We start from the raw sequence: 25,064 nt of genomic DNA, 5'->3' as shown, positions 1-25,064 counted from the left end.
GAAGAAAGCTAGAGCAGCTCTGTTATGAACAGAGGAATTTATTAGGAATAAAGATAATGGGGGCGCCTGGGTGGCTCACTGGGTTAAAGCCTCTGCCTTCGGCTCAGGTCATGGTCTCGGGGGTGTCCTGGGATCAAGTCCCGCATCGGGCTCTCTGCTCAGCAGGGAGCCTGCTTCCCTTCCTCTCTCTCTCTCTCTGCCTGCCTCTCTGCCTACTTGTGATCTCTGTCAAATAAATAAATAAAATTAAAAAAAAGGAATAAAGATAATGGGGTGCTTAGGTGGCTCAGTCGGTTAAGTGTCTGCCTTTGGCTCAGGTCATGATCTTGGGGTTCTGGGATGGAGCCCCGCATCAGGCTCTCTGCCTCGCAGGGAGTTGGCTTCTCCCTCTCCCTCTGTCCTTCCCTTTGCTCATGCTCTATCGCTTACTCTCTCAAATAAATAAATATATTTTTAAAAAGGAATAAAGATAGTAACTACATAAAGATAACATTCAACTTGCCAGGAAGAAACACTAATTCTGAAGTTATATATGTACCTGATGATATCTTCAAATAACATAAAGCAAAAACTGACAGAAGTATGAGGAGAAACTGATATAACATAACTGTTATCACACAGTGATAACTGTTGTCACACAGACCAAAAATTAGTAGCATATAGAAAATATAAATAATTAATAAGCTTGATCAAAAGGACATGAATAGAATCATGTATCCAACTAGAGACAATGTATATTTTTTCTTAAGAATGCAAAAACATTTATGAAAACCAACCATATACTTGGCTATAAAGTCAACAAGTTTCCCAGAATCACTATCATACAAATCATGCTTTCTGATTACAGCGCAATTAGGTCAAAAATAAGTAACAGAAAGATAACTGAAAGAAAAAAGACTATGAAGATACTCACTCTAGTGTTAATTAGCAACAACAATGAGAAATTAGAGTCATGGAAATGTCCAATGATATGGGTATGGCTAAGTAAATTATGCCACATCAACACAATGGGCTATCATGTGGCCATTAAAAATTATTTTTTTAAATGGATTATGTTTAAGGTATAATATATTAGGTAAAAATTTTAAATCTATTGTATTTATTATTACAGCCAAGTGAAAATATGTACGTATTTAGAAAGATATAAACAAATGAAAAGAGTTGTTACATTACAATGATGAGATTATGTGTAATTCTACCTTTAAAAAGATTTTCTGTGATGTGGTTACACTGTTTAAGGCGAGTTAAAATAATCAGTAGAAGACCTGATCTCTGTCTGGTGGCTGATCTACTTATGCCTTAATATCCATTATCCTTTTCTTTTATAACAATAGAATTTTAGTTGGGCACATAATTGCCCAAAACCAAGTGTACATTTCCCAGCCTTTCTTGTAGCTCGGCCTTACAATGAGACAAAGTCAGAGCTAATGAAAGATGAGAAGTGGATGCCATGAAACGTTAAGAGTCTGTCCTTCCTTTGTCTTTTTCTTTCATTGTTACCTGAAATCTTCCTTAGCTTTGTTCTTGCACAATACTGAACCCGATACACATTTGATTTGGATGAGGGACTGCTTCCCAATTTAACGAATGAGTATGTATGACTTGTGAGGACAAATACGTGTTTTCTATTCAACTGGCAGTACAAGTTCTGAAAACAAGGGGATTATTCATCCTATTTTTGGATATCGAATGATAATATATTAATATGATAGAGTACGTGTTTATGTTAAATATATTCTAGGGGCGCCTGGGTGGCTCAGTGGGTTAAAGCCTCTGCCTTCGGCTCAGGTCATGATCTCAGAGTCCTGGGATAGAGCCCCACATCGGGCTCTCTGCTCAGCAGGGAGCCTGCTTCCTCCTCTCTCTGCCTGCCTCTCTGCCTACTTGTAATCTCTGTCAAATAAATAAATAAAATCTTAAAAAAAATTTTTTAAATAAATATATTCTAGTCGAAATCATCCACTTTTACTCCAATATTTCGTTATCATTTAAGAGAATGTTTCAACAGAGAATGAGATCCATTTATAGGCTGCTTACCCAAGTTAAGTCAGCAATCAACCTCCATATCTTACATGTTAACCAAAAATCAAAAATTGTATCTTTAGGGGCACCTGGGTGGCTCAGTGGATTAAGCCTCTGCCTTCAGCTCAGGTCATGATCCCAGGGTCCTGGGACGAGCCCGCATTGGGCTTTCTGCTCAGCAGGGAGCCTGCTTCCCTTCCTCTCTCTCTGCCTGCCTCTCTGCCTACTTGTGATCTCTGTCTGTCAAATAAATAAATAAAATCTTTTTAAAAAATTGTATCTTTAAAGTTCAATAAAGAATGCACTTTAATTATCACAGTCCCTGGTAAGGTTTGATATATTCCAACAGCCTAGATCACAAAAAGGATCAATAATTTGTACTGTCTCAGGAATAAGATGATCAATTCAAAAGGAGATTGGTAAACATTACTCAAACCAGTTTTTATACTTGAAAAACATCTAAATACAACATTGAAACAGATGCGACATTCTGCCCCAGGTCCTTACAATCCTCCATAATGATTAGGTATGCTATATGTCATGCCTCCTGTAATAACAAATTCATGATTATTTTTATTATAATTCAGAATAGGTCAATCAAATAGTGCTCTGTAGAAATAACATGCCAGTTAAAGAAAAAAAGGCACTGGAAGCTGACTCAAGGGTAGCTTTTTATTCTGTGAATTCTAATATTTATGCTAAGCATGGCCTGTTCAGAAGTTTTTAAAAGTAAAGGAAAATCATAATTGAATAAAAGTTCTAGGGACTAATTTACTCATTTCTTTTTCTTTTTTTAAGATTTTATTTATTTATTTGACAGAGATAGAGAGCACAAGTAGGCAGAGCAGCAGCCGGAGGGAGAGGGAGAAACAGGCTTCCTGCTGGACCCTGGGATCACGACCTGAGCCAAAGGCAGAACGCTTCACTACTGAGCCACCCAAGGGTCCCCTTACTCATCATTTCTTGAGTAAAAGTGTATCCAGCTAGTTCAAGGGCATCTAATAAAATCATTATTCAGACCAAAATTGTCAGTAAAAAATATTAGTACTTGTGGTAATATTAAAATGGCTTAAAAATCAGTCACACATTTGGTTAAGAGACCATCCTGAAGACTTGTTTTTACTTCATTTTCCTTTAATATGCATATTAGCAAGACAAGCAGATTGTTAAACAATTTGTTTTTCTATCAGTTAGCTATGCACTAACATGACAGAGAACTATTAATATACAAGTCTTGATACCAGGCAAATAATTCCTCTTCCTGTTTTTCCAATTCCTCATCTGGCGTGAGCTCATCAATTCTCACAATGTTAAAAGATGGGGTAGAGAAGATGATCGTCTGTCGCTGCTTTGTACTTCGTGTGTGTGTTTGTGGTTCCTAGGTAGAATTATAAATAAAAGAGGAAAAAAATTTATATCTGGTTTTTACTACTTTCTGTTTTTATATTGACTGTTTACATTCAGCCTTCTCTCAAAACATTTATTGCAGATTTTTAAAAAATTACAAAGCAATCCATTTGTATGTATTAGTTGTAAATATCCTACCATGTAGAAATATACTGGGGCAGACTTCACACATATTGTTCTTAATAAGCTTTGATAGAAATGACTTTCATTTTGGGAAAAGCACCATATGAGATGTGCTGAATGAACAGTGTCAACATACAGGGACTATTTTTGCTGTTGTCACCTCATATTGATGTGGACCCAAAACGGCTGGTATTTATCAGGTTAGCCATATTGTTGAAGAATTTTTAAAATATGTGTTACCAAGAGGAACCCAAGTATGTACTAAAAGTGTTTTGGCCTTGAACTTGTAGATTAGGAAAACTCTATTTATACAAGTAGAATTACTTACAGTTTGAATAATGTCCAAGACAATGGATTCAGTCCAAGTTCGACTTACCGTCGCCTTGGAAGCATTTTTTTCTTTAGCCATCTTATAAGCTTTTTTCATTTTTTCAACTTTCATTTGAGCTTGCTTGGATCGACGACCCAGATGTTTAATTTGATTCCGCTGTTGGTAGGGCCGATATAAAGGTTTGATAGCTGAAAAGGATGAAGGGCGTCTAGAAAGATTTGAATAATAGACAGAAAAAATGTACAAAATAACATTCAAATGTAATGCAAGTTGCAAATTTTATTAAAGCATCTTCTAGCAACTAGATCATGGGGCTCTGTATCTGCAGCAATATTGCATGCAAGTTTTTAGACCAGAGTTATCATTTCTGCTTAAATTATATGGCAGAGTTCTTTATTTGCACCCTATGAAGGTGTATAAAACATGGTATCAATTTAAAGTCAGTTTTCCTGGAAAATACCATATAGTAGTCATTTAATTACACACACACACACACACACACACACACATACACCATACTAACACAAAAAAGTGTTAAATTTCATAATGGCTGAAAAAACAAGCTATTCTTACCAGTGTTAGGATCAGATACAGGTGATGGCACGCCCATAGTCCCCTTAGGCCTCACTACTGCAAAGCACATAGGGCCACTTCCAACTGCCAACATCAGCCTCACTCAGCATGACAGCATTCTTATGAAACCAAGAGCCCATGCACAGGGAAAGTGCCTGAGAATTAATACTTCCCCTCCTAAACAGTCCTTAGCCAATGCCTGATGTACATTGGCATATAAATATCCCAACTCCCTTGCCCCTGCAGGATAACTTGAGTTGCACGTTCTGCAATGGCTTAGACATTCCCAGGAGGGACTAAGCCCCATTTATCCGCAGAGGTAACTTGTTTGCTACCACATGCTGTTTTGGCTGCCTACCCCTCCTTCTTTTCCTTTCATCAGTGGTTTTGGGAATCACCTCCCAAATAGACTACTCATATCCAAATATTTGATCTCCTGGGCGATCCCAAACTAACACCACATTCAAAGAAACTCGTAAGAAAGTACTTTTCCCTCTTTAATTGATTTAGGATTTGGCGACTTCATTTGGCTCTTCAAGTGACTCATTCTTAGATAATCACTAGCAATAGTCCAAATAGCGGGGAACCTAGGGTTACATATGGTGGCAAGGAAAATTACATCATTTATTTGACCTTGGTGGTAATAGGGTTAATTTATGAATTTAGTGCTTATACGGATGAGTTAGAGAAAATCTATTTCATGATGACAGACTACACCTTACACCAGGCCATCTGTCTGGCAAATGTATAGCCTCGATCATAAAATATATGGGCTAAATTATCTTATTGGGTCAGTACCACTCATCTCTAGCCATGGAAAAAACCCAGTGTGTTTGCCTGACAGTGGGTCACCAGCGTCTTCATGTACTAAAGGAGTATTTTTTCATTTCAAATATGACTCTGTGGAAAGAGACTACCAATAGGTCCTCTTCAATCTGATTATGTCTTCCTTTTTTCTGAAGAAAGAAAGCTTCATTTGTAAATAAGATGGGCTAGGTAGGACTTGTAATGGACAGAAAAAAGGACGATAATTAGAGCAATCATATTCTGTCCGTATTGTTTCAGATCATAATACCGTCTACTTTGCTACAACATGAGTTTCTATAATGTGAATTGCCTCACATGCTATTGCTAAAGAAGGGAATAATGTCACTGTAATTTATATGCAATTTGTCCTCAGCAAGGGGAGCCAGAATCACAAGAGTAGAATTATAACCTTCAGCAGAAAAGGAAAAGGTCCTCAGCTCTGTGCAGCACAGGCAATGGGAGCCCTTTTGGCTGTATTTATGAAAACAAGAATTAGCACCTGCACCTCGGGCTCTCTCTCCAGGGGGACTCTGCACCCCCAGCCCACCCTTACTCCCCTCCGCCACACTCCCCGCCCTGGTGGTGGGGGGTTGGTTATTGGCCGGCTGCACTGCCTCTCATGTCCACTTAAAAGCCAACCACACTAGCCCAGGGCTCCACTTCCATCTGCATTATCTCTGTGCCCACTATCTGCTCTAATTAAAGAGTTGCCAGCATTTCCACCCTCTTGTTGTACATTTTTTATATTTGCTGTGGTGGCCTCCAGCCATCCTGAGCTGCCTGTCTGGTGGTGTGAGTTATCTCCCCAGGTTCCAACTGTCCTTTCTGTTAGCGCTCTGTTTACAAACGTGCCTACATTTTGAGCAATCTGTCCCAACCCTATTTTTCCCATATGCCCTATTATCATCTTTCTCGAGCTATTTGGCAGAACGTGAAGGCTTTCAGAAATGCCCCTAGTATTGTGACCCCATTAAAATATCGCTTTTACCTAACTTCAGAAACAATCTGTAGCTGGTGCTGACGCATCTCTTCTGTTCCTGGTCTCTGTAATAGATACTTCATTTCTTTTTGTAGACGGTTTGAGATGATTCCAGACTCTGCATAATCAACTATGTCGTATATTATCATGGTCCTGGGGATGTTTTTGAGGTTTAATTTTCGCCAGTAGTTACTTCTGCCACCGGAAGATGCAGGGGTCTCATCTAGGAGACTGGAATACTGTATGGAAAAAACAAGTAAGAATGATCCGTTGTGGGAACCCAGAATGTTTTTAGACACATTTCCCAAGGTCCAAATGCCCATTGTCACTTCATCCAAAAAACAATCCTTGATCCCATCTCTGAACTTGATCAGCAACTTTCTTCTATGGTTCACTCCTAAGTACTTGATGTTTTAGTTATCTGTGTACTTAGCTCCCCCACCAGAAGGCACGACCCTTGTCACACAGTATCACGCACATAGTACCACACTCACTAAACCTGTATTTAATGATAAACATATTTTTTCATGTAATGAATAAACATTTTAATGCCAAATACATGATCTGCATACCTGATAGTGCTTGTTCGTAACATGCTCGGGTTGAGAGGACATTTGCACAAAACTTTTTAGAAATCATGAGTTTATCTCTGGTACTAAGTGGCAAATTTCACTATTTTCATTTGGAGGATTTGTAGAAATCCCACTTCCATTTATTTTTTTAAGTTAAAACACCAGATTGGGAATGCTAAAATGCAAATATATATGATCGATGCAACCTTTTATAATGTTCATTTAAGAGACAGGAATAGGGCCGGAGGATCTACAATGCTGGGAAACAGGATACCAGCTAGGCATTTAGGGTATCTCTCTCTCACACACACATGCATATACAAGCAGTCTTTCTTTTGTATCATTTAGGCATGCACAAATTTTTAAAAATATTTTATTTATTTATTTGACAGACAGAGATCACAAGTAGGCAGAGAGGCAGGAAGAGAGAGAGGAGGGGAAGCAGGCTTCCTGCTGAGCAGAGAGCCGGATGTGATGCGGGGCTCGATCCCAGGACCCTGGGATCATGACCTGAGCCTAAGGTAGAGGCTTAACTCACTGAGCCACCCAGGTGCCCCAGGCATGCACAAATTTTAATTACTACCATTTGATTGAATAAGCCCAGTCCTCTAAGAACATCTCAAATTTCAGTTTCCCCAGTATAACTTAACTGCATAAAGTACAAACATGGCTGATAGCTCTCCCATCCATAGGTCACTACAGAAATAACATATGTGTGGTGATTAGTGACAAATCATGTTGCGTCTTCCCAAGGGGCAACAATCCGTCACTGAGGATTTGTTATTTAGTTCACACACAATCAGCAAAGTATGTAGTTGTGTCACCTCCTTGTCTCCCAGTGATAAACCCATGTACCATTTTACAAAAAAAAAAAAAGATAACCAAGAGAATAGGCCAAAAGAGAAACAAAAAGTGCTACTGCTGGAAATGAAATTCAAATCAAATGTAAATGGAGTTCTAGAAGAAACAGGTGACCCAGGGGATACTGACATTGTCTTCATTCAAGAGACTGCGGGTGGGCAGCTAGAGGAATGTGCTGAAGGCGAATTTAGCAGCATAAATGAGGAAAGCGGTTGTGACAAAAAGGATGAAGCTGTTCCAGAGGAAATGACGCTGGAAAAAGCCTCTTCACATTAAAGGAACTTCGAGAAATTTCACAACATTTAAAGCGCAAAGGATAAAATGTTGGTAGGTAATCCGAACTTAGAAAGGAGTGTGACAATTCACCAAGGCATACTTAGTAGGTATTGTAAGTCATATGAGAAGAACAAGAAGGAAAGCACTGTTTTAACTACTCCTCAGACACTGTTTTTAAAGCCTTATTTAAAGCTTTATTGAGATTCACAGCCTATAGATTCACCCATATAAAGCATACAACTCAATGGTGTTTATTATATTTACAGTTGGTAAGTTTTTTACAAAGAAATAAAACACTTTTAATCCTCAGTATTTCCAATGTTTTAAATTATAGCATAATAAATTATTTGTTTTTCATTTTCTTACATATTTATAACAGATAGTAGGAGAGTTTTTAAAGTTCTGACAAGATTTTTTTTTGGAAAGGCATGGAACAATCATGATTTTTCACATTGATTATTAAATTTGCTATGCATGGTTTCAGCTTACACGGTCATTTTTAAAAACGATTTTATTAAAAAAAAAAAATCTCTACATCCAATGTGGGGCTTGAACCCACAACTCTGAGATCATGAGTTGCATGCTCCAACTGAGAAAGCCAGGCACCATGGCAGTCAATTTTTATGGCCCTGCACTACCATGCAAAGTGAAGACTGCCTGTATATTTTACTTGCAGGGAGTGGAGTAGTAAAATGAGTAAACATTTCAGAATCGTCAATGACCTGCTCTGTACTTAGCTATGGGACCTCGGGCAAGTTTTTAAAAATCTTATTAAACTCCATTTTTCTCATCTGTTAAAGAGGGTCACATAATGTACAAACTTGAAGATTAAAGGAGATAATATGCATAAAAAGAGCCAAAAAGGGGCTCCTGGATGGCTCAGTCAGTTAAGCAGTTAAGCATCTGCCTTGGAATCAGGTCACGATCCCAGGGTCCTGGGGTTGAGCCCCATGTCAGGCTCCCTGCTCAGCAGGGAGTCTGCTTCTCCCTCTGCCCCTCCACCTGCTTGTGCTCTGTTTCTCTGTCTTTCTCTTTCTCTCAAATAAATAAATAAAATCTCTAAAAAAAAGAGGGCCAACAACAGAGCTGTGTCCATAAGGGACTCAAAAAATGTCAACAATCATCATGTTTCTGTCTCCCAACATGTCTATCTGGGGATTTCTTCCTATGACACCAGTCCTTGGCACAGTCACACTCTGCAAGTATGTGACCCATGTCCTTAGCAAAGATAGTTGGCATCCCCCAACACTACTTATTTCCTGGTTCAGTTCCCTCATTTTCCAGATTAAGACCCTAAAGGAAAGAAAACACAATTAGGTGTCTCCAAGGCACTGCCTTAATTCCATGTGTCACAATGAAACAACTGAATGAACAGTTAAAGCCATATATTACCATTATTATGAGCCAGAATTTTGGGATCCCTTGTGTCTTTAGAACTTGTAAAATGGCGGTAATAATAGTCCCTACCTCTTAGGGTTGTTTTAAGAATAAAAGGAGTTGGTCCTACTGAGCATTTACTGTTATTATTAATCAGGTATCTAGTTTAAAGTTTCCTGACTTAGTACTGCTGTCCAACTCGTTATGTAAACCAGGAACCCAGGAGCCATGCCGGACACCTCTCCTTAATTTGCCTCCCTGTCTGTCACCAAGGCCCACTGCTTTTTACTGTCTACTTATCTCTTGCCTCTCCAGCCTCACAGCCCTCAGTCAAGATACCACCATCTCTCCTGAAATACAGCAGGGACATCCAAGCTAGGAGAAGGCTCTTGCTGTCCTCCAATCCATTCCCTACACCACAGTCAGATGGATCTCTTCACTCATTAGATTAGATCATCTCATTTCTTAACCCATTAAGAAGCACCAGCTTCTACTTGCATATAGGATCAAGAAAAAGAAAAACACCTTGCTTTGGTCAAAAGGCCTGCCTGATGCTCTCTTACCAGCCCTCCAGGCTTCCTAAATACCAAACCCTCTGTTCCCTCTTCTCCACCCCCACAGATCTGCTTTTGGGCCCTGCAGTTCCTCCTGCCACTGAGCCTCGGCATGGGGCGCAACACCTGCTCAGCCCCAGGCTGACGGGTGACACATTGTTGATTGCCTGCCCATCAACCATTTCCCACTTCTCCCTTGCCTCCAGAGCCTGGAATTTTTTTTTTTTTTTTTTTAAAGTATGGAACAGCAGTCTGTTCCAGGAAGGAGGGCCACAGCATGTGAACCATGATGGTTCTAAGTCACTCATGGAAAATGATCCCATTTTCCTTTATTAATGATTAGGTTAGGGGGAGTTAGGTGATCTAGTTCTGACCAACGGGACCTGAGGGGAAATCTGCTAGGGGCTTCTGGCAAAGATTTTTCTTTTTTCTTTTTTTAAGGTAGGCTCCACACCCAGCATGGATCCTAACACAGGGCTTGAACTCAGGATCCTGAGATCAAGACCTGAGCTGAGATCAAGAGTTGGATACTTAACCAACTGAGTCACCCAAGCACCCCCAAAGATTTTTCTTCTTGCGATAAGAAGGAAAATGATGCTTCAGAGTCCCCTTGTTCCTGCCTTTGAAGGAAGCTGAGGTGATAGCCACCTTGTTACCATGTGAAGGAAGGTGATAGCCACCTTGTTACCATGTGAAGGAAGCCAAGAACACCGTAGAGAAGCTGACCCAGAACCCTGATGTCCTCGAGCTGCTGCATTAGCTAGCCCAGAACCCACCTATCTGTGGACTTCTGACATGGAACTATAAATGTCCTTTGTTGTTTAAGCCTCTTGTGGTTGAGAATATTCTGTCACTTGTAGCACAAAACACCCAAATAATAATCCAAATATTAATAGAAGCCTTCCTTGCTAGGTCAAATCTCCATCAGGCACTCTCTCTCTCTCTCTCTCTTTTTTTTTTAGATTTTATTTATCTATTTGACAGACAGAAATCACAAGTAGGCATAGAGGCAGACAGAGAGAGAGAGGAGGAAGCAGGCTCCCTGCTGAGCAGAGAGCCCAATGCGGGGCTTGATCCCAGGACCCCAGGATCATGACCTGAGCCGAAGGCAGAGGCTTTAACCCACTGAGCCACCCAGGCGCCCCTCCATCAGGCACTCTCTTAGGACCACGTACTTGATATCACATAATATAAAATTCACCATTTTAACCATTTTAAAAGTAGCACTATGATCTAATTCTAAAACCTCTCCATCACCCCCCCCAAAAAGGGCCACATTCATTAGCTATCACTCCCCAGGTGTAAAAAGCCAAATATTACATGATTCCATTAATACAGACTATCCAGAATAGGTAAATTCAGGGAGACAGAAAGCAGATTAGTAGTTGATAGGGGCTGGAGTGCTGGAGGAATGGGGAATGACAGCTTATTAGATGTGAGGTTTCCTTTTGGGGTGACAAAAACGTTCTGGAACTAGATAGTGGTAGTGTTTGCACAACATTGCAAATGTACTTAATGTCACTGAATTGTACCCTTTAAAATGGTAAGTTTTATATTGTGCATATTTTTCTACTGGGGAAAAAATGGACCTTTCTTTTTGGAGGACAAGGTCAGAAGGCTTTTTTAAAGATTATTTATTTTTTAAAAAGATTTATTTGAGAGAGAGAGAGAGAAAGTGAGCATGAGCGGTGTGGGGCAGAGGGAGAGGGAGAAGCCAGACATGGGTCTCGATCCCAGAACTCTGAGATCGTGACCTGAGCTGAAGGCAACTGCTTAACCGACTGAGCCACCCAGATGCCCCAAGAAGGGTTTTTTTTTTTTTTAAATTGTTTCTAATATCTAAATCTCGGTTCCTTACTTGCATGTAATCTTTCAGGGTGACAATATCTATTTCATCAGTTATTTTGAATTTCTGGAAACGATGTTCATCTTCCATAATTTGATGGTAAAACTTCTTTTTCCCCATCATTTTGCAAGCATCAGCCACTCCCTATAAAGAGAATAGAAAATACACCTTTAAACAATAGTATAATAACAACATTTATCAGTACACATTTTACACATTTCTTCTTCTTTTTTTTTTAAATATGTGTGACTCTTTTTTTTTTCTTTATTTATATGACAGACGGAGATCACAAGCAGGCAGAGAGGCAGGCAGAGAGAGAGGAGGAAGCAGGCTCCCTGCTGAGCAGAGAGCCTGATGTGGGGCTCCATTCCAGGACTCTGAGATCATGACCTGAGCCGAAGGCAGAGGCTTTAACCCACTGAGCCACCCAGGCGCCCCTACACATTTCTTCCGACAAATACATCAAATATTGTTCCTTTTTTCTAGCAGCTTGCTATTCAATAAAAACACTGTATTTACAAAGAAAAGATTGTATAGGAGTTTTTAAGCCATTAAAAATGTTTCCATAACCATATCTATGTAGTTTTAAAATGTAGCTGGAGGAGTAGTTGAGTCCACAACCCTCAGAGAAACAGTGTTTAAAAAAAATCTGTTTTTTCCCTATTAAAAAACATTCTTTTCCCTTAACAAAAAAAATCTGTAGCATTATTCGTGCTGTCAAGGCAGAGAAAACTTCCTTGGTTATTAAATAGGTTGCCCTAGGAACTGCAGCGAAAGGTGTTACTAAGGCCAGCTCTCTTGTGTGTTAGTTAATACCTCACCCCCAAATGGAAACTGTACATTTCAAATTGCTTAGACCTCCCTCTCCTGCAGACTTCATTCTCTGTGGCCAGAGTAGCAAATCATTTTTTTTTTCCTCTCTGAGATGTTGGCATTTTGTACCCAAGGACAGCATCTGAGAGGACAGAGGTAGAAGAATGCTAGAACATGCGGAAGCCCAGATCTCGTCTAGTCCTGTTTGTACCATACCCTTCCACATACGCCCATCCTTTGCTAAGAGCTATACATAGACTGTGTGACTTAAGTACTCCCCACCCTTGTTCCCACCCCCCATAAGTATGTGCTGACTCTTCTAACACATATTTATATTACATATCTGTGCTTCTGGCCACAAAACATATGCTTACGAGAAGGGAGACTGGTGTAGATGAAAATTCAAGTATCTTTGGATTCCAGATCAGTTTCTCTTTCCTTTGTATCTCAGAATGTGTATTTGTGAAAGCATGGGAACTCCGGGTTATAATGCTGATATGAGGCCGCTTGAGACGAGATCGAAATTTAGAATGTGTTCTTTTTACTTAACACACAATACAACAATGAGCCTGAATGTACTTTCCATTTCAATCTTCACTTTTGTTATTGAGAATATTCCTTTTTTATTTTTCTAATTCCAAAGCTTTGAACACAGACACACATGGAAAATGAAAGAATATTCAAGGGCTGTAGTTTTATTCCTAATGCACTACGTTGAAGGGACAGAAACAGTTTACGTGGTGACCCTTCCTTTAGGCAAATCGTCTTTTTCCATTTCATTAGTTTATATACTACGCATCTAAACAAAAGGCAGTATTGGCACATGTCACCATCATGTTTTGTGCAATTAATTTCCTGTGGGCTCTCATTAGCCATCCTCACAGTAACACTAAAGGTAAAAGCAAATAAACTGTACAGTGAACACATCTGAAAGCTGTATAATTTCTGCTTTGAGAAGTTCTTTAGCTATAACTGTATTTTACGTCAGCTCAAGTTACTCAGGAGGGGTATTTCTTGTCGATCCCTCCCCACTCTACTCTACTCAGCCACCACCCACAGCTCTCCAAGCCCCAGTTTCCTTATTTGTACAGTGCCTCAGCTGTGTCAGGCCCATCCCAGGATCCGGCCAAAACAACCCTATGCCTGGCAGCACAGGGCAGGCTCGCTGCCCACTTGTGACAGGGGCTTGAAAAAAAGTTCGCCGTCCAATGGCCAGGATGTTCTTTCTCCGGCATCTGCCGGGTATGGCCAGCTTCAGGAAAGTGCTTCTGGGTCGGAAGGGCTGGGAAAGGAGAGCCCAGCCCCAGGTGAAAGGGAAGGGCAGAAACTAGGCAAGGGGCCCAGGACAGCAGCCAATCAGACTAGGATTCGAGAAGCGGATTCCATTCTTAGTGGGTGACTCCAAAGGTCAAAGGGGGGCATCTCTAAACTTGACACCTCCCCTGATACCAGGCATCAGTGTGGCCCAGAAGCCCCCACAGGCCTGCAGCTCCGCGCTGGCCCAGATCCGTACCTGTGCTTGGGAAGTTAACTCTAGTATCTCAAGTCACTTCCTCAGACAGCTGGAAAATTCTCACTCACGGAGGTGGCGATAACTCGTACCCCACACGGGCACGGAGTGTCCCGCTTTCGAACAGTTTAATTATATACAGGCTCCAAATTAATGAAACCACCACAACGGCTAGGGCTGTTTCAACCTCCACAGGTGCACGGGGCACCAGACAGAGAAGTAGTCAAGCCTCGGTTCTGCCCCTGACAAGCCTCTCCGAGGTCCGGCTTCCTTGCAGGCAAGATGGGAACAACATGCACCTCACCAGAGTGATCAGGGGGACCGTAGAAGACCACTTGCTTAGCAGGCTTCCTGACTCGAGCGTGGTTAAGAGCACAGGCTCTGGAGTCAGGATCACTGGGTCTTGTTATCGGTTCCTTCCCTTTTTAGCTGTGAGACCTCAGGCAAGTTACTTAGTCTTTTAAAACGGAAGATAACCACAGAATCTACATTCTAGAGTTTAGGAGAATTAAATGATAATCCACACAAAATGTTTAGCACAGTACTTGATAGTGCTTAATAAGGGCAGCTATTAGTAATAATGTTTTTTCCTTTTTACATAAATGCCCAATCCTCAAAAAGAAGATGGGTCTTCAGTTGGACGTTAATGTTTCAGAACTGTCCATTACCCAGAGGCATTCCAGGCCGCGGTGTCTGTGCATTCGGAGGGCGGTGGGGAACCTTTAGGACAGTGCTTGTCAAACTATATTGTGCCTAGGATTGTCTGGGGGTCTTGTTAAAATGCAAGTGCTAACTCAGTGGGTCTGGGGTGGGGCCTGATAGTCCGCATTTCTAGTAAGTTCCGGGTGATGCCAGTGCTGTGGGTCTGTAGACCACACTCTGAGTAGCAAGGGTTTAGAATATTCTAAATATAGTTGAAGGATGAACTATAGTGACAATCCTCTGTAAATAAGCATTGCTCTGAAAATAGATCATCGAAGTAGGTAACTGAAATGAGATCTCTCTTTTGTACACATGGCTATCCAACTGTTGTAGCACCATTTGAACTGACTTGGCACATCTGATGAGAATCAATTGATCATCTATGAGTGGGTGTATTTCTGAATTCCCTATTCTATCTCATTGATTTACATGCCTGTCATTAAGCCATCACAACACTGTCAGGATCACCACAGATTTTTAAGTCTTGAAGTCAGATAATGGAAATCTTTGTTCTTCTCTAAAGAGGTTTAAGCCATTCTAAGTTCTTTCACCTGTTTTTACTATGTGTGTGTGTGTGTGTGTGTGTGTGTGTGTGTGTAAGTACATGAGAAATACCATCGGGAAATAAGGAAATGAAACTAGAAATGGAAGTAAGACCCAGGGAAAAGACAGAACAACAACAAAACTGTGAAACTCCCCTTCTTCATAAGTGAACTTAAATTACTCCCCTTCTTTGTAACTGAACTGAAACTGACTTATTTATTTCATACTAAGAAATAAGTTGGGGCTCCCGGCTGACTCAGTCGGTAGAGTGTGAGACTCCTGATCTTGGGGTTGTGGGTTCACATCCAGAATGGGTGTAGAGATTACTTAAAAAAATAAAATCTTAAAAAAACCAAAAGAAGTGAATTTAGGAAAGTTGGATCAGTTTGCTCAACACACAATTTCTACATTCAAAGGGCTAGTGTAAACTCATAGAAAAATTCTACTTCTGCAGGTTTTCTATCAACCATGAATCCAAGTGTTACCAGAGTTTGTTATGAAGCTGAAAAAGGAATCCTAATCTGTTCTTTCATGTTCTGATCACTTAAATCCTCTTAGAATGTTTAGTGAAAAACTCAAACTAGTGTTATCCCATTTTTATAATAAGAACAAAAGTTTTTAAAAAATATATTTGTGTGAGCATTTTTATGGGCAAAAAAAAAAAAAACACACACTGAAGGATGCACAGTAAACAATTAATGGTGATCACTCCAGGCGAGCGAAAGTCCCAGCACAGAGAAGAAAGGCACGAGGCATAGTTTCCTTTTTTAAAATCTCTGTGCTATTTCCTTTTTCCCCCAACAGTTACTTTGTGATTTAAATAAAAATGAAAGTTATTATACAGCATTTTAACGAGTTTCAATGTACACACAGTCTTTTCTAGTCACGGCCTCTAAGTTTCTCATTTGCTCCGGCCTGCGGACCACCAGGAGCAGACCCGGGAGAATTTCTGTTCCTGGAAAAGTCTAATTATGCAACCTCAGAGAAGCAACAGTTGATGATATTTTATAGAGACGAAAAGCTTATTCTGTACTTAAGTGTGGCATGAATTTGTTCCTTAAGTGTAGGATAAATATCAACTTTTGTATGTGAAGTCATTTTATATAAAGGAACAAATACTAATGTTTCTGGAACACCATATTACATCTGCAAACACACAGTCCGTTTGATATATTCTGAAACTGAATGAAATGTTCTCTGATGTTGCCTGAGAACAGAGAAAAGCAGTCTCTTTTTCTTTTCTAATATTTTTCAGAGTATAAATGCAGTACATCTTGGATCTGCTCAGATTCTATCCTGAACATGTGCCATTATTGATGATTTCAGATGGGCCATACTTTTCATGTAAAATATCTCCAGAAGGCTACAGGAAAATAACCTTTGATGTAGGATTTATAAAAGGCTAAGTATGAGAATGTGCACATGTTTTTCTCAATCATGGTCATGTTTAAGGGCCACAGGAGTAAAACCTTCACTGTAGTAGCACTGCAGATCCTTGTTATTAAAAGTGGGGTCCATGGACCAGCAGTAGCGGCAGCACCCGGGAACTGGTTAGAAAGGCAGAATCTCATCCCCCTTCCCAGATCTAATGAATCGGAAGCTACATTTTAACAAAATTCTCAGGTGATTCCTCTACTGTAGACACAATTATGGTAAATATTCATGAAACTTAAAAGCATGAGAACTCATATAAAGAAGGATAAATATTTTGAAGGTTCATTTTCAATAAATAGTCCAGGACACTTTTTTCTAAATATGCTACCAGAATTAAAGAAACCATGATAAAATGTTATTAAAATAAAATTGCATCAAATGTTCTGCATAACGTAAAAGCCCTGACGAATGGGCCACTTTAGTCCCTTATTAACAAACCAAAATTTTATTTTTTTCTTTTCTTTTAATTTAAATTCACTTAGCCAACATACAGAACATTGTTGGTTGCAGATGTAGAGGTCAGTAATTCATCAGCTGCATGTAACACCCAGTGCTCATCACATCACTTGCCCTCCTAATGCCCATCACCGAGTTACCCCACCGCCCCACCCACCTCCCCTCTATCAACCCTCAGTTCCTTTCCCACAGTTAAGAGTCTCTCGGGAACAAACCAAACTTTAATACAAAGAAAAGTGATGAGAATTTTTAAGGGCCTCTAAAAGTCATTCATTCCAAATATTTTTTTAGCTAATAAACAGAGACACCCTGAAACATGATGATTAAAAAAATACTACCTGGTTGCTGGGCTGTTTAATGGTGAAATCACTTAGTCTGTACACTTTGAATGCAATTCAGATACTGCACAGATATTAAGAAGTGAAAGTAACATAAAACGGGGGCACCTGAGTGGCTCAGTGGGTTAAGCATCTGCCTTTGGCTCAGGTCACGATCCCAGGGTCCTGGGATTGAGTCCTGCACTGAGGAATCCCTGCTCGGTGGGGAATTTGCTTCTCCCTCTCCTCCCCGCTCATGCTCTCTGTTGCTATCTCTGTCTCTCTCAAATAAAAAATAAAAATCTTAAAAAAAAATAAAAGAACATAAAATATACATCATGAAACATCACCTCATTTGATGGTTTAAATAAATTTTTTCCGCTGAAGTACTTGTAACCATGGCCTTCATTATGAAGAAAAATTTTAAATACAATGAAAGGTGGAAACGTTTCACCACTAAACCTGAAATAAAGACCAAAAATTAGTGACTGGGCATCAGACTTGGGACTTAGTTATTTTCTTCCTATACTTAAGATAGTTCTCATGGTTTCCTGCATGCAGGGTAAAGGCTATGCCAGAGCACGGCAAGAATGAGCAATGGCATGGATTCCCAAGATGAAAGAGTCATACTGGAGTGTGTGCGCTCACCAGTGTTCTCATTCACATGTTAGACTGGACCCATCATGGGAGAGGAGCCACATCTCAAGGCACCTTCTGGTCTAGGAGTCATGCCTCAGTTTTCCTCACATAACAAACGTGAATAAGAACGACACATTTACTCTGTGATTATACCCTGAAAGCTTATGAGGACTTGAGAAAAGAAGCTTCTAAGGTTTCCTCATTTTAACAAGGGCTTCTGGGAATAAATGAGCATAGAAATATTACCTGAATCTAACTTTACACTTCATGCTAGGATCTTTCAGAAGCTCAGCCTCTAAGGGGCTCACTTTCTTCAGGATTTGATGTGTCACACAACATTCCTGAAATAGATGATGATGCTATAAATGGACAATGGTACCCGCACCAGATGTAATTTACTGAGAATAACAGAAGTGGCATGGTAAAGTGAACAGGACACCAGACTTGGAGTCCTGAAGACCTGGGTTCTAGTCCTGGCTCCTCCATTTATTAACTGTGCAACCTTGAGTCAGTTACTTCATCCTTTTAGCCACCAAGGTGGAGTAGGTGTCCCTCTTTGACATCCCAGGCACTGGTTGTTCCCTATGACAACACTTTTCACCATGTATTATAATTAACTATGAACTAATCTGTGTCTTCTACTAGACTGTAAGCTGTGTGAAGGTACTGATCGTGTTTTTCTTCTTCTCCATGTATTTCCTAGTATTTAGTACAGTCCCTGGAACACAGCAGGTGCTGAGCAAGTATGTGATGTTGAATGAATGGTCCCTGTAAAATGAGGAAGATGTTAGTAATGTTACTAGCTTTCAAGCTCCCATTATACACCACATACTCTGTTACATGCCTTATAGACATAACCTCATTTAATCCTTACAACTCAGCAATATTATTCAAATATTCTCATTCCCATCTTTCCAATGAGCAGGCTGAGACCTTGGGAGTGTCTGTTAACTTATTCAAAGGCATACAGGTAGTAAATGGACAAGCCAGGAGGCAAACATAGATCTATTTGTCTAAAGTCCCCACGCCACCCCCCGACATGACCCTGCCAACCTTTCTGCCTGCGACGATCACATAAAAAAGCACACCAAAGGGATTTTAAAACGACAAAGCATTATTAATATCAGGTAGGAACTTGAAGTTTTAGGATAACAGATTTTTTTCAAAAGAATTAATTTCCTTTCTTCTGCTACTATAGGCATCTACGGTTACAACAAAACCAGTATAATGATAACAAAATACAAGTTCCATATGTGAAGACGACCATGGGTTATGGACCTGAAATGTCACCTGTTTACCTGAATGGGTTTCCTCTGAGGTATTCTGCTTTTCCCGGCATCAGAAAAGGGTCTGTGGGTCAGATGGTGAAGAAGTGTACAAACTGCTCAGACTTCATGATTTTTTTCAGAGCTGCTAAGATTCCCTTAATGTGGCTATTATTAATTATAAACTATTATAATCATGTGATTTTTAAAAAAGATTTTATTTATTTATTTGACAGACAGATCACAAGTAGGCAGAGAGGCAGGCAGAGAGAGAGAGAGAGAGAGAGAGAAGCAGGCTCCCCGCTGAGCAGAGAGCTGTATGTGGGGCTCGATCCCAGGACCCTGGGATCATGACCGGAGCTGAAGGCAGAGGCTTAACCCACTGAGCCACCCAGGCACCCCTCATGTGTGATTCTTATCAGAATACGTGGTATTATGTGATGGAAACTTTACATACTCTGCTAGCATTGCCAGAGTTGTTTTTTGGTCAGGGGGAAGGAGGTAGATATGCACCTTAGGGTTTGTTTGTTTTTTTTTTTTTACTTAAATGAGACCATATTATTCATACTGTTCTGTACTTGCCTTTTTCATTAATGAGCTTTCTTAGCTATCTTTGTATTGCAGAATCACATACAAGGCTGCAAGGTTTAACACCATGAAAGCACCAACAGCATCCCATTGGTGGATGTTACATGGCTTATTTCTTTCCTGTTACAAACAATACTTCAATGAAATTGTACATGTATTGTATAATGGATTCCTAGAAGTGAAATCAGTGGGTGGAAGAAGGTAAGGGCACTTTTATTTCAGAAATTTTTCTTATTAGATGATTGATGTTCCACATCTTCAAATAAGAAATTGAATTTTTTAAAAACATGATTTTGGTTTCAGAAAAAGAAATAACAGTCACCCATGTTATTTACAAATAAATCCAGAAATATTCACTTAGGGCTAACCAAAGAAGTAATCCCAGAACCTCATGCACTACTTTAAATTCAAATAGAAGAGTTAAAAAAGGTTATGTAGGGGTGCCTGGGTGGCTCAGTGGGTTAAAGCCTCTGCCTTCGGCTCAGGTCATGATCTCGGGGTCCTGGGATCGAGCCCCACATTGGGCTCTCTGCTCAGCGGGGAGCCTGCTTCCTCCTCTCTCTCTGCCTGCCTCTCTGCCTACTTGTGATCTCTGTCTGTCAAATAAATAAATAAATAAAATCTTAAAAAAAGAGGTTATGTATTCTATCTTTACTTAACAGACCTCTTAGCTTATAAGTAATTAGATCTGTCAGAGAAAACAAAAAGCAAAATACATACCACTGCACAAAGTGCGTGCTTTAAGAGTCGAAATATTGTTTTGTCCATATAAGATAACCAAGCTCTCTGTATCCTTTGAGCTGAAATATTTTTCACAGCTCTGAGAAGAAAAACAAGAGGTTAAGATTAGTGAAGTAGTTTTCATTTTCCTAAAATCTTGGGGAACTCTACATTTCTGCTTCTACCACCTGAACCTTCCTGTCCACTACCCTAAGACTGACCTAATGAGGAACACTGGGATGTGGTTATTGGAACTGGTCATTTGCAGAATCTAGTCAAATGAGGATATAAGATATTTGAGAAGCCTTCCCTTGGGATTAAGGAAAAAAAGGCCTAAAACTTTATCAGCAAAAGGCATATATAACTAAAAATGTAAGAAGAGACAAATTTGCTTTCTAAAAACATCCATGACCTAAAATGATTCCATTATAGTTAGTTCTTAAGAACACTGTCCAACTAGTCCAAGTGCTATGAAAATAGAATGTAGAATACTCAAAAGTTACAGTAGGTCCAATTCTTTTCTGGGAACAGACAACCAGGCCCTAAAAAAAGAAACTCCTTTCTCTGATCTTTGCTTGAAACAGGCTCATCCCAGTCAGGTCAGAGAATGATCTCACTTTGGATCACATCTCAGCACTAGGAGATCATAGGGATCACCCTCTCCAAAACCACCCAGATCCGTTCTTACCCCTCACAGGGCTACATGTGAAGAGAGGCAGATACCCATGAATAATGTCACCATTGGTTGGCAAAATGCAAACTCCAAGATGTAGAGTAGAAAAGGCCTGATGTATGGAAACAAAGCTTTAAATCCTGGCTGATGCCATTTATTAGCTGTTTAACCTCATGCAAATCACTTACCTTCTCCCAGTTGCTGCTTCCTCACTTATAAAATATAATAATAAGACCGCTTCACAGAGTTGTCAGAATCAAAGAAAGTGTGTTAACACGCTTTGCAAATTATGAAATACTATAATTATAATAATTACTATTCAATTCAAAAGTAATTTTAAAACACACCAAAAAATCTCTAATTTACAAAACAAGAAGTGTTTGATGTTAGCTGGGTAAATACGGTATGGAAACTGACCAGTTGTGGCAAACGATAAAGGGTGAAAGATGGCTACTTACTCTTGTATTGCCCTTCTCTTTCCAATATTGGACAAATACATTCTGTAGTCTTTTCCTGAGCGAGGTTTATCTGATTTTCGAACTGATGCCTTTGAAGAGCGCTTCATTTTCCTTGCGATGAAGAGCTCTGAAAGTACATAGGTTTAGCATTTGAGGTCATAATCTTTTTGCTGCACTGTTTAGACAAGACTCAAGTGCCGTATGATTTTTTTTCAAGTGCCATATGATTATTGAGCTAATTCCAGAACCCTTTACAAAGGAAGGTATCATGGATCTCTTAATGTTGCTTACAGCTTACATGCCTTAGGTGCTAAAAATATTCTGAGGGACATGGAAAAGAAAAGTGTATCTGTCCATAGCCTTCTAACTGGTCCCCCAGTCTCCAGTCTCTGTATCCTTCTGGTCCTCCTCCACACCACAGCTCGAGTTAATTCTCCCATCCAAGTACTAACCAGGCCCGACCCTGCTTAGCTTCCGAGATCAGACGAGATCGGGTGCGTTCAGGGTGGTATGGCCGTAGACAGCTTGAGTTAATTCTATAGCACAATAATCCAGCTATCTGACTGCCCAGCATAAAATCTTTCAGGGACACTTCATTTCCTCCACACTGAAGTGCAGACTCCTTCGAATAGTATTCCAGACTTTTTTTCAATCTACAGTCCACTCTCTCTTTCAAATATCAAAATACCACCGTTCACCAGCATTCCTCTCTAGACTCCGTGAGAACAAGAACTTCTCACGAAAATCAGCCCATGTTTTTCAACTCTGTGCCATTGATCATGCCATTTCCCCTTCCTGGAGTGACTTCCCTACTGCCAGCACACATCAATTCATCTTTCAAGACCCCAGCTAATTGATGCCTCTTCTCTGAAGTTTTCCACCCTCTCTTTTTCATACAACTCTTCACCCTGTCTCCAAGGTCCAATAATAATGGTTTTTCTTTCACAGTACTTCTCATATTATGTCATGATGTATTTTCTTGGCTGTCACCCCACCAAGCTCATTGAGGGCCGGAGGCATCTTGCTAACTATGGAATCCTCCATCACTAGCAAGAGTGGAGAATTTTTATATGCTCGTCTAAGAACTTTCTGTCCTGGTTTTATCATGGAATAGTCGTGAGACTTTGGGCAAGTTCTTTAACCTCTTGGTACCCCAGTTCTCTCTGTGGTAAAGTGAGAGGGTGTGTACTAAATGAACCGATTCCACCTTTGGTTTTCTATCCTTTGATGCATTACTCCGATTTGGATATGGTTCAAAATTCTTAGTCACTGCTTAGTCTCATCTACTAAAGCAGGGGCTCTTCCTTTTCTTCTGGTGCCATGGATCCCTATGGACAGATTCCCAAGAATTACGTTTTTAAAATGCATAACATAAAACACATAGGGTCACAAAGGACTCTATATTGAAATCTCTGTCAAAATATTTTCAAAAACAAAACTACAGGAATCTGTCCTCTTTAGGCATTATATAAAATGAGTGCTCTAATAACTACTATACTTTTGAACTGGTAATGAGCAGAAATGCTATGTCAGGAAGTGTGCCATGACTGTGACACTATATGGAAATATCTGTGCTTTCTACTAGTGACAAAGTCCCAGATATCGTTGAGATTACTGTGCTTTGTTGCTTACACTATAAGTGAAAGAAATATTAAAGTTCAGTTAGAGATGAGTGAAAATAAAGTAATTTTTTCCCCATCTAAGTTCATATAACCCTTGAATTAAGAACTCCTGCCCTGGGGCGCCTGGGTGGCTCAGTCAGGTTGAGCATCCAACTCTTGCTTCCAGCTCAGGTCATGATCTCTTGGGTCGTGGGATCAACCAGGAGTCTGCTTGAAAATTCTCTCCTTCTGCCCCCAGCCCTGCTCTCTCTCTCTCTTTCAAATAAATAAATCTTTAAAAAAAAAAAAAGATGTAAGAGCTCCTGCCCTAATTTATCACTATACTTCACACTTTTACATACGTGTAACATTCCATTACAAAGGCAGAGCCTTCAGAGTTTTATATTTGTCCTTGGGGATAGGGATGGGGATGGCTTGGAACATAAAATTCTCTTGAGAAACAGAAAAGCAGCCTTTAGCATCTGGGAGTTGGCCTGGCACTCACAGCTGGGCTTTGGTACCATCCTGGCTTCCTAACAACACTCAAACCAGAGCAAAGCCTTGCTTCTTTGAATTCACCCCCAAATCAACCAACCAAAGTCCAAATCTTTTTTTTTTTTTTTCAAGGAGGCTGCACGCCCAGCATGGAGCTCAACGGGGGTCTTGAACTCAAGACCCTAAGATCAAAACCTGAGCTGAGATTAAGAGCCGGATGCTTAACTCACTGTGCCACCCCAGGGGCCCCAGCCCAAATCTTACAATAAATCTTTCTATCTCCCTCCCTCGCTGAGATGCCCCGCTGTGCCATGTTGTGTGTTTTCCTCGCAGCAATGAGGGATAATAAACCCAACTGTTCACCTACAGATGTGTTCCTAGTGGTCTTTGGCTGAAGGGCAGTGACGCGGCCTCACACAAGCCTCCCTAATCTTTTGGATGCCCGCCTGAATGAATTTACACTTTCTATGAGGTGAAGACATGTGATACAGATCGAAATATGAACCCCCCCCAACTATGAGACAGTATAACAATTATTTAGGCGACATCACAGGCTTTAAAGGCAGACTACCTAGGTTTGGATTCTGGGTTCCCACTTTTTCCATGTGGCCTCGTACAAATTACTTCTCCGTGCCTCAGTTTCCTCATCTATTAGATTGGGAATAATAATCGGTACTCACCTACCTGGGTTGTTGGAAAGATTAGATGAATATGAGTAAGGAATTTAGATCAGAGCTGAGCACATAGTAAACACTGTGTTAGTGTTTTGGTATTCTTGTTAATTAGATCATTATTCTCATTACTACCTTTTCTAGTAGTATTAAGGGACATTTGACTCCCAGAGAGGGGTATATGCTTAAGTATTTTAAAGGGGAAAAAAAAGTCAGGGCCTTTCGAGACCAAAGGATATGGCAAACTAGATTAAATTTAAAACCTTAGGAACTTCCAGCCCACGGAAAAAATAAATTTGAAAACCTTTTGTGAGATAATTCCAGGCCCCAGGGGTCAGCAGCTTCCGGCTATGAGACTTTCAAAGATGCCGGAGACCAGCCGAGCGCCCCCGCCCGGTGGCCTCGGCTATCAGAATTCCCAGCCCACGCTGTGGGGCGCCCAATCGCAGCA

At 40.3% G+C, this 25,064-nt stretch overlaps 1 protein-coding gene across 1 annotated transcript; it reads right to left on the bottom strand.

Annotated features, from left to right (window-relative positions):
* Window positions 1–3,138: 3,138 nt before the first annotated feature.
* On the bottom strand, window positions 3,139–25,036 carry CUNHXorf58 (chromosome unknown CXorf58 homolog). Its single transcript, XM_032842305.1, has 9 exons — window positions 24,918–25,036; window positions 21,847–21,973; window positions 20,716–20,815; window positions 18,389–18,501; window positions 17,854–17,965; window positions 11,741–11,872; window positions 6,252–6,481; window positions 3,929–4,091; window positions 3,139–3,400 (listed from the first exon to the last, which is right to left on the bottom strand). Exons 2-9 carry the CDS (start codon window positions 21,951–21,953, stop codon window positions 3,224–3,226), a joined length of 1,134 nt encoding a protein of 377 aa, XP_032698196.1. The 5' UTR covers window positions 21,954–21,973; window positions 24,918–25,036; the 3' UTR covers window positions 3,139–3,223.
* Window positions 25,037–25,064: the final 28 nt, after the last annotated feature.

Source organism: Lontra canadensis, unplaced genomic scaffold (genome assembly GCF_010015895.1).
Source record: "Lontra canadensis isolate GAN:19392208 unplaced genomic scaffold, GSC_riverotter_1.0 scaffold127, whole genome shotgun sequence".
Classification (NCBI taxonomy): domain Eukaryota; kingdom Metazoa; phylum Chordata; class Mammalia; order Carnivora; family Mustelidae; genus Lontra; species Lontra canadensis.
This window is presented reverse-complemented; position numbering and strand designations above follow the sequence as displayed.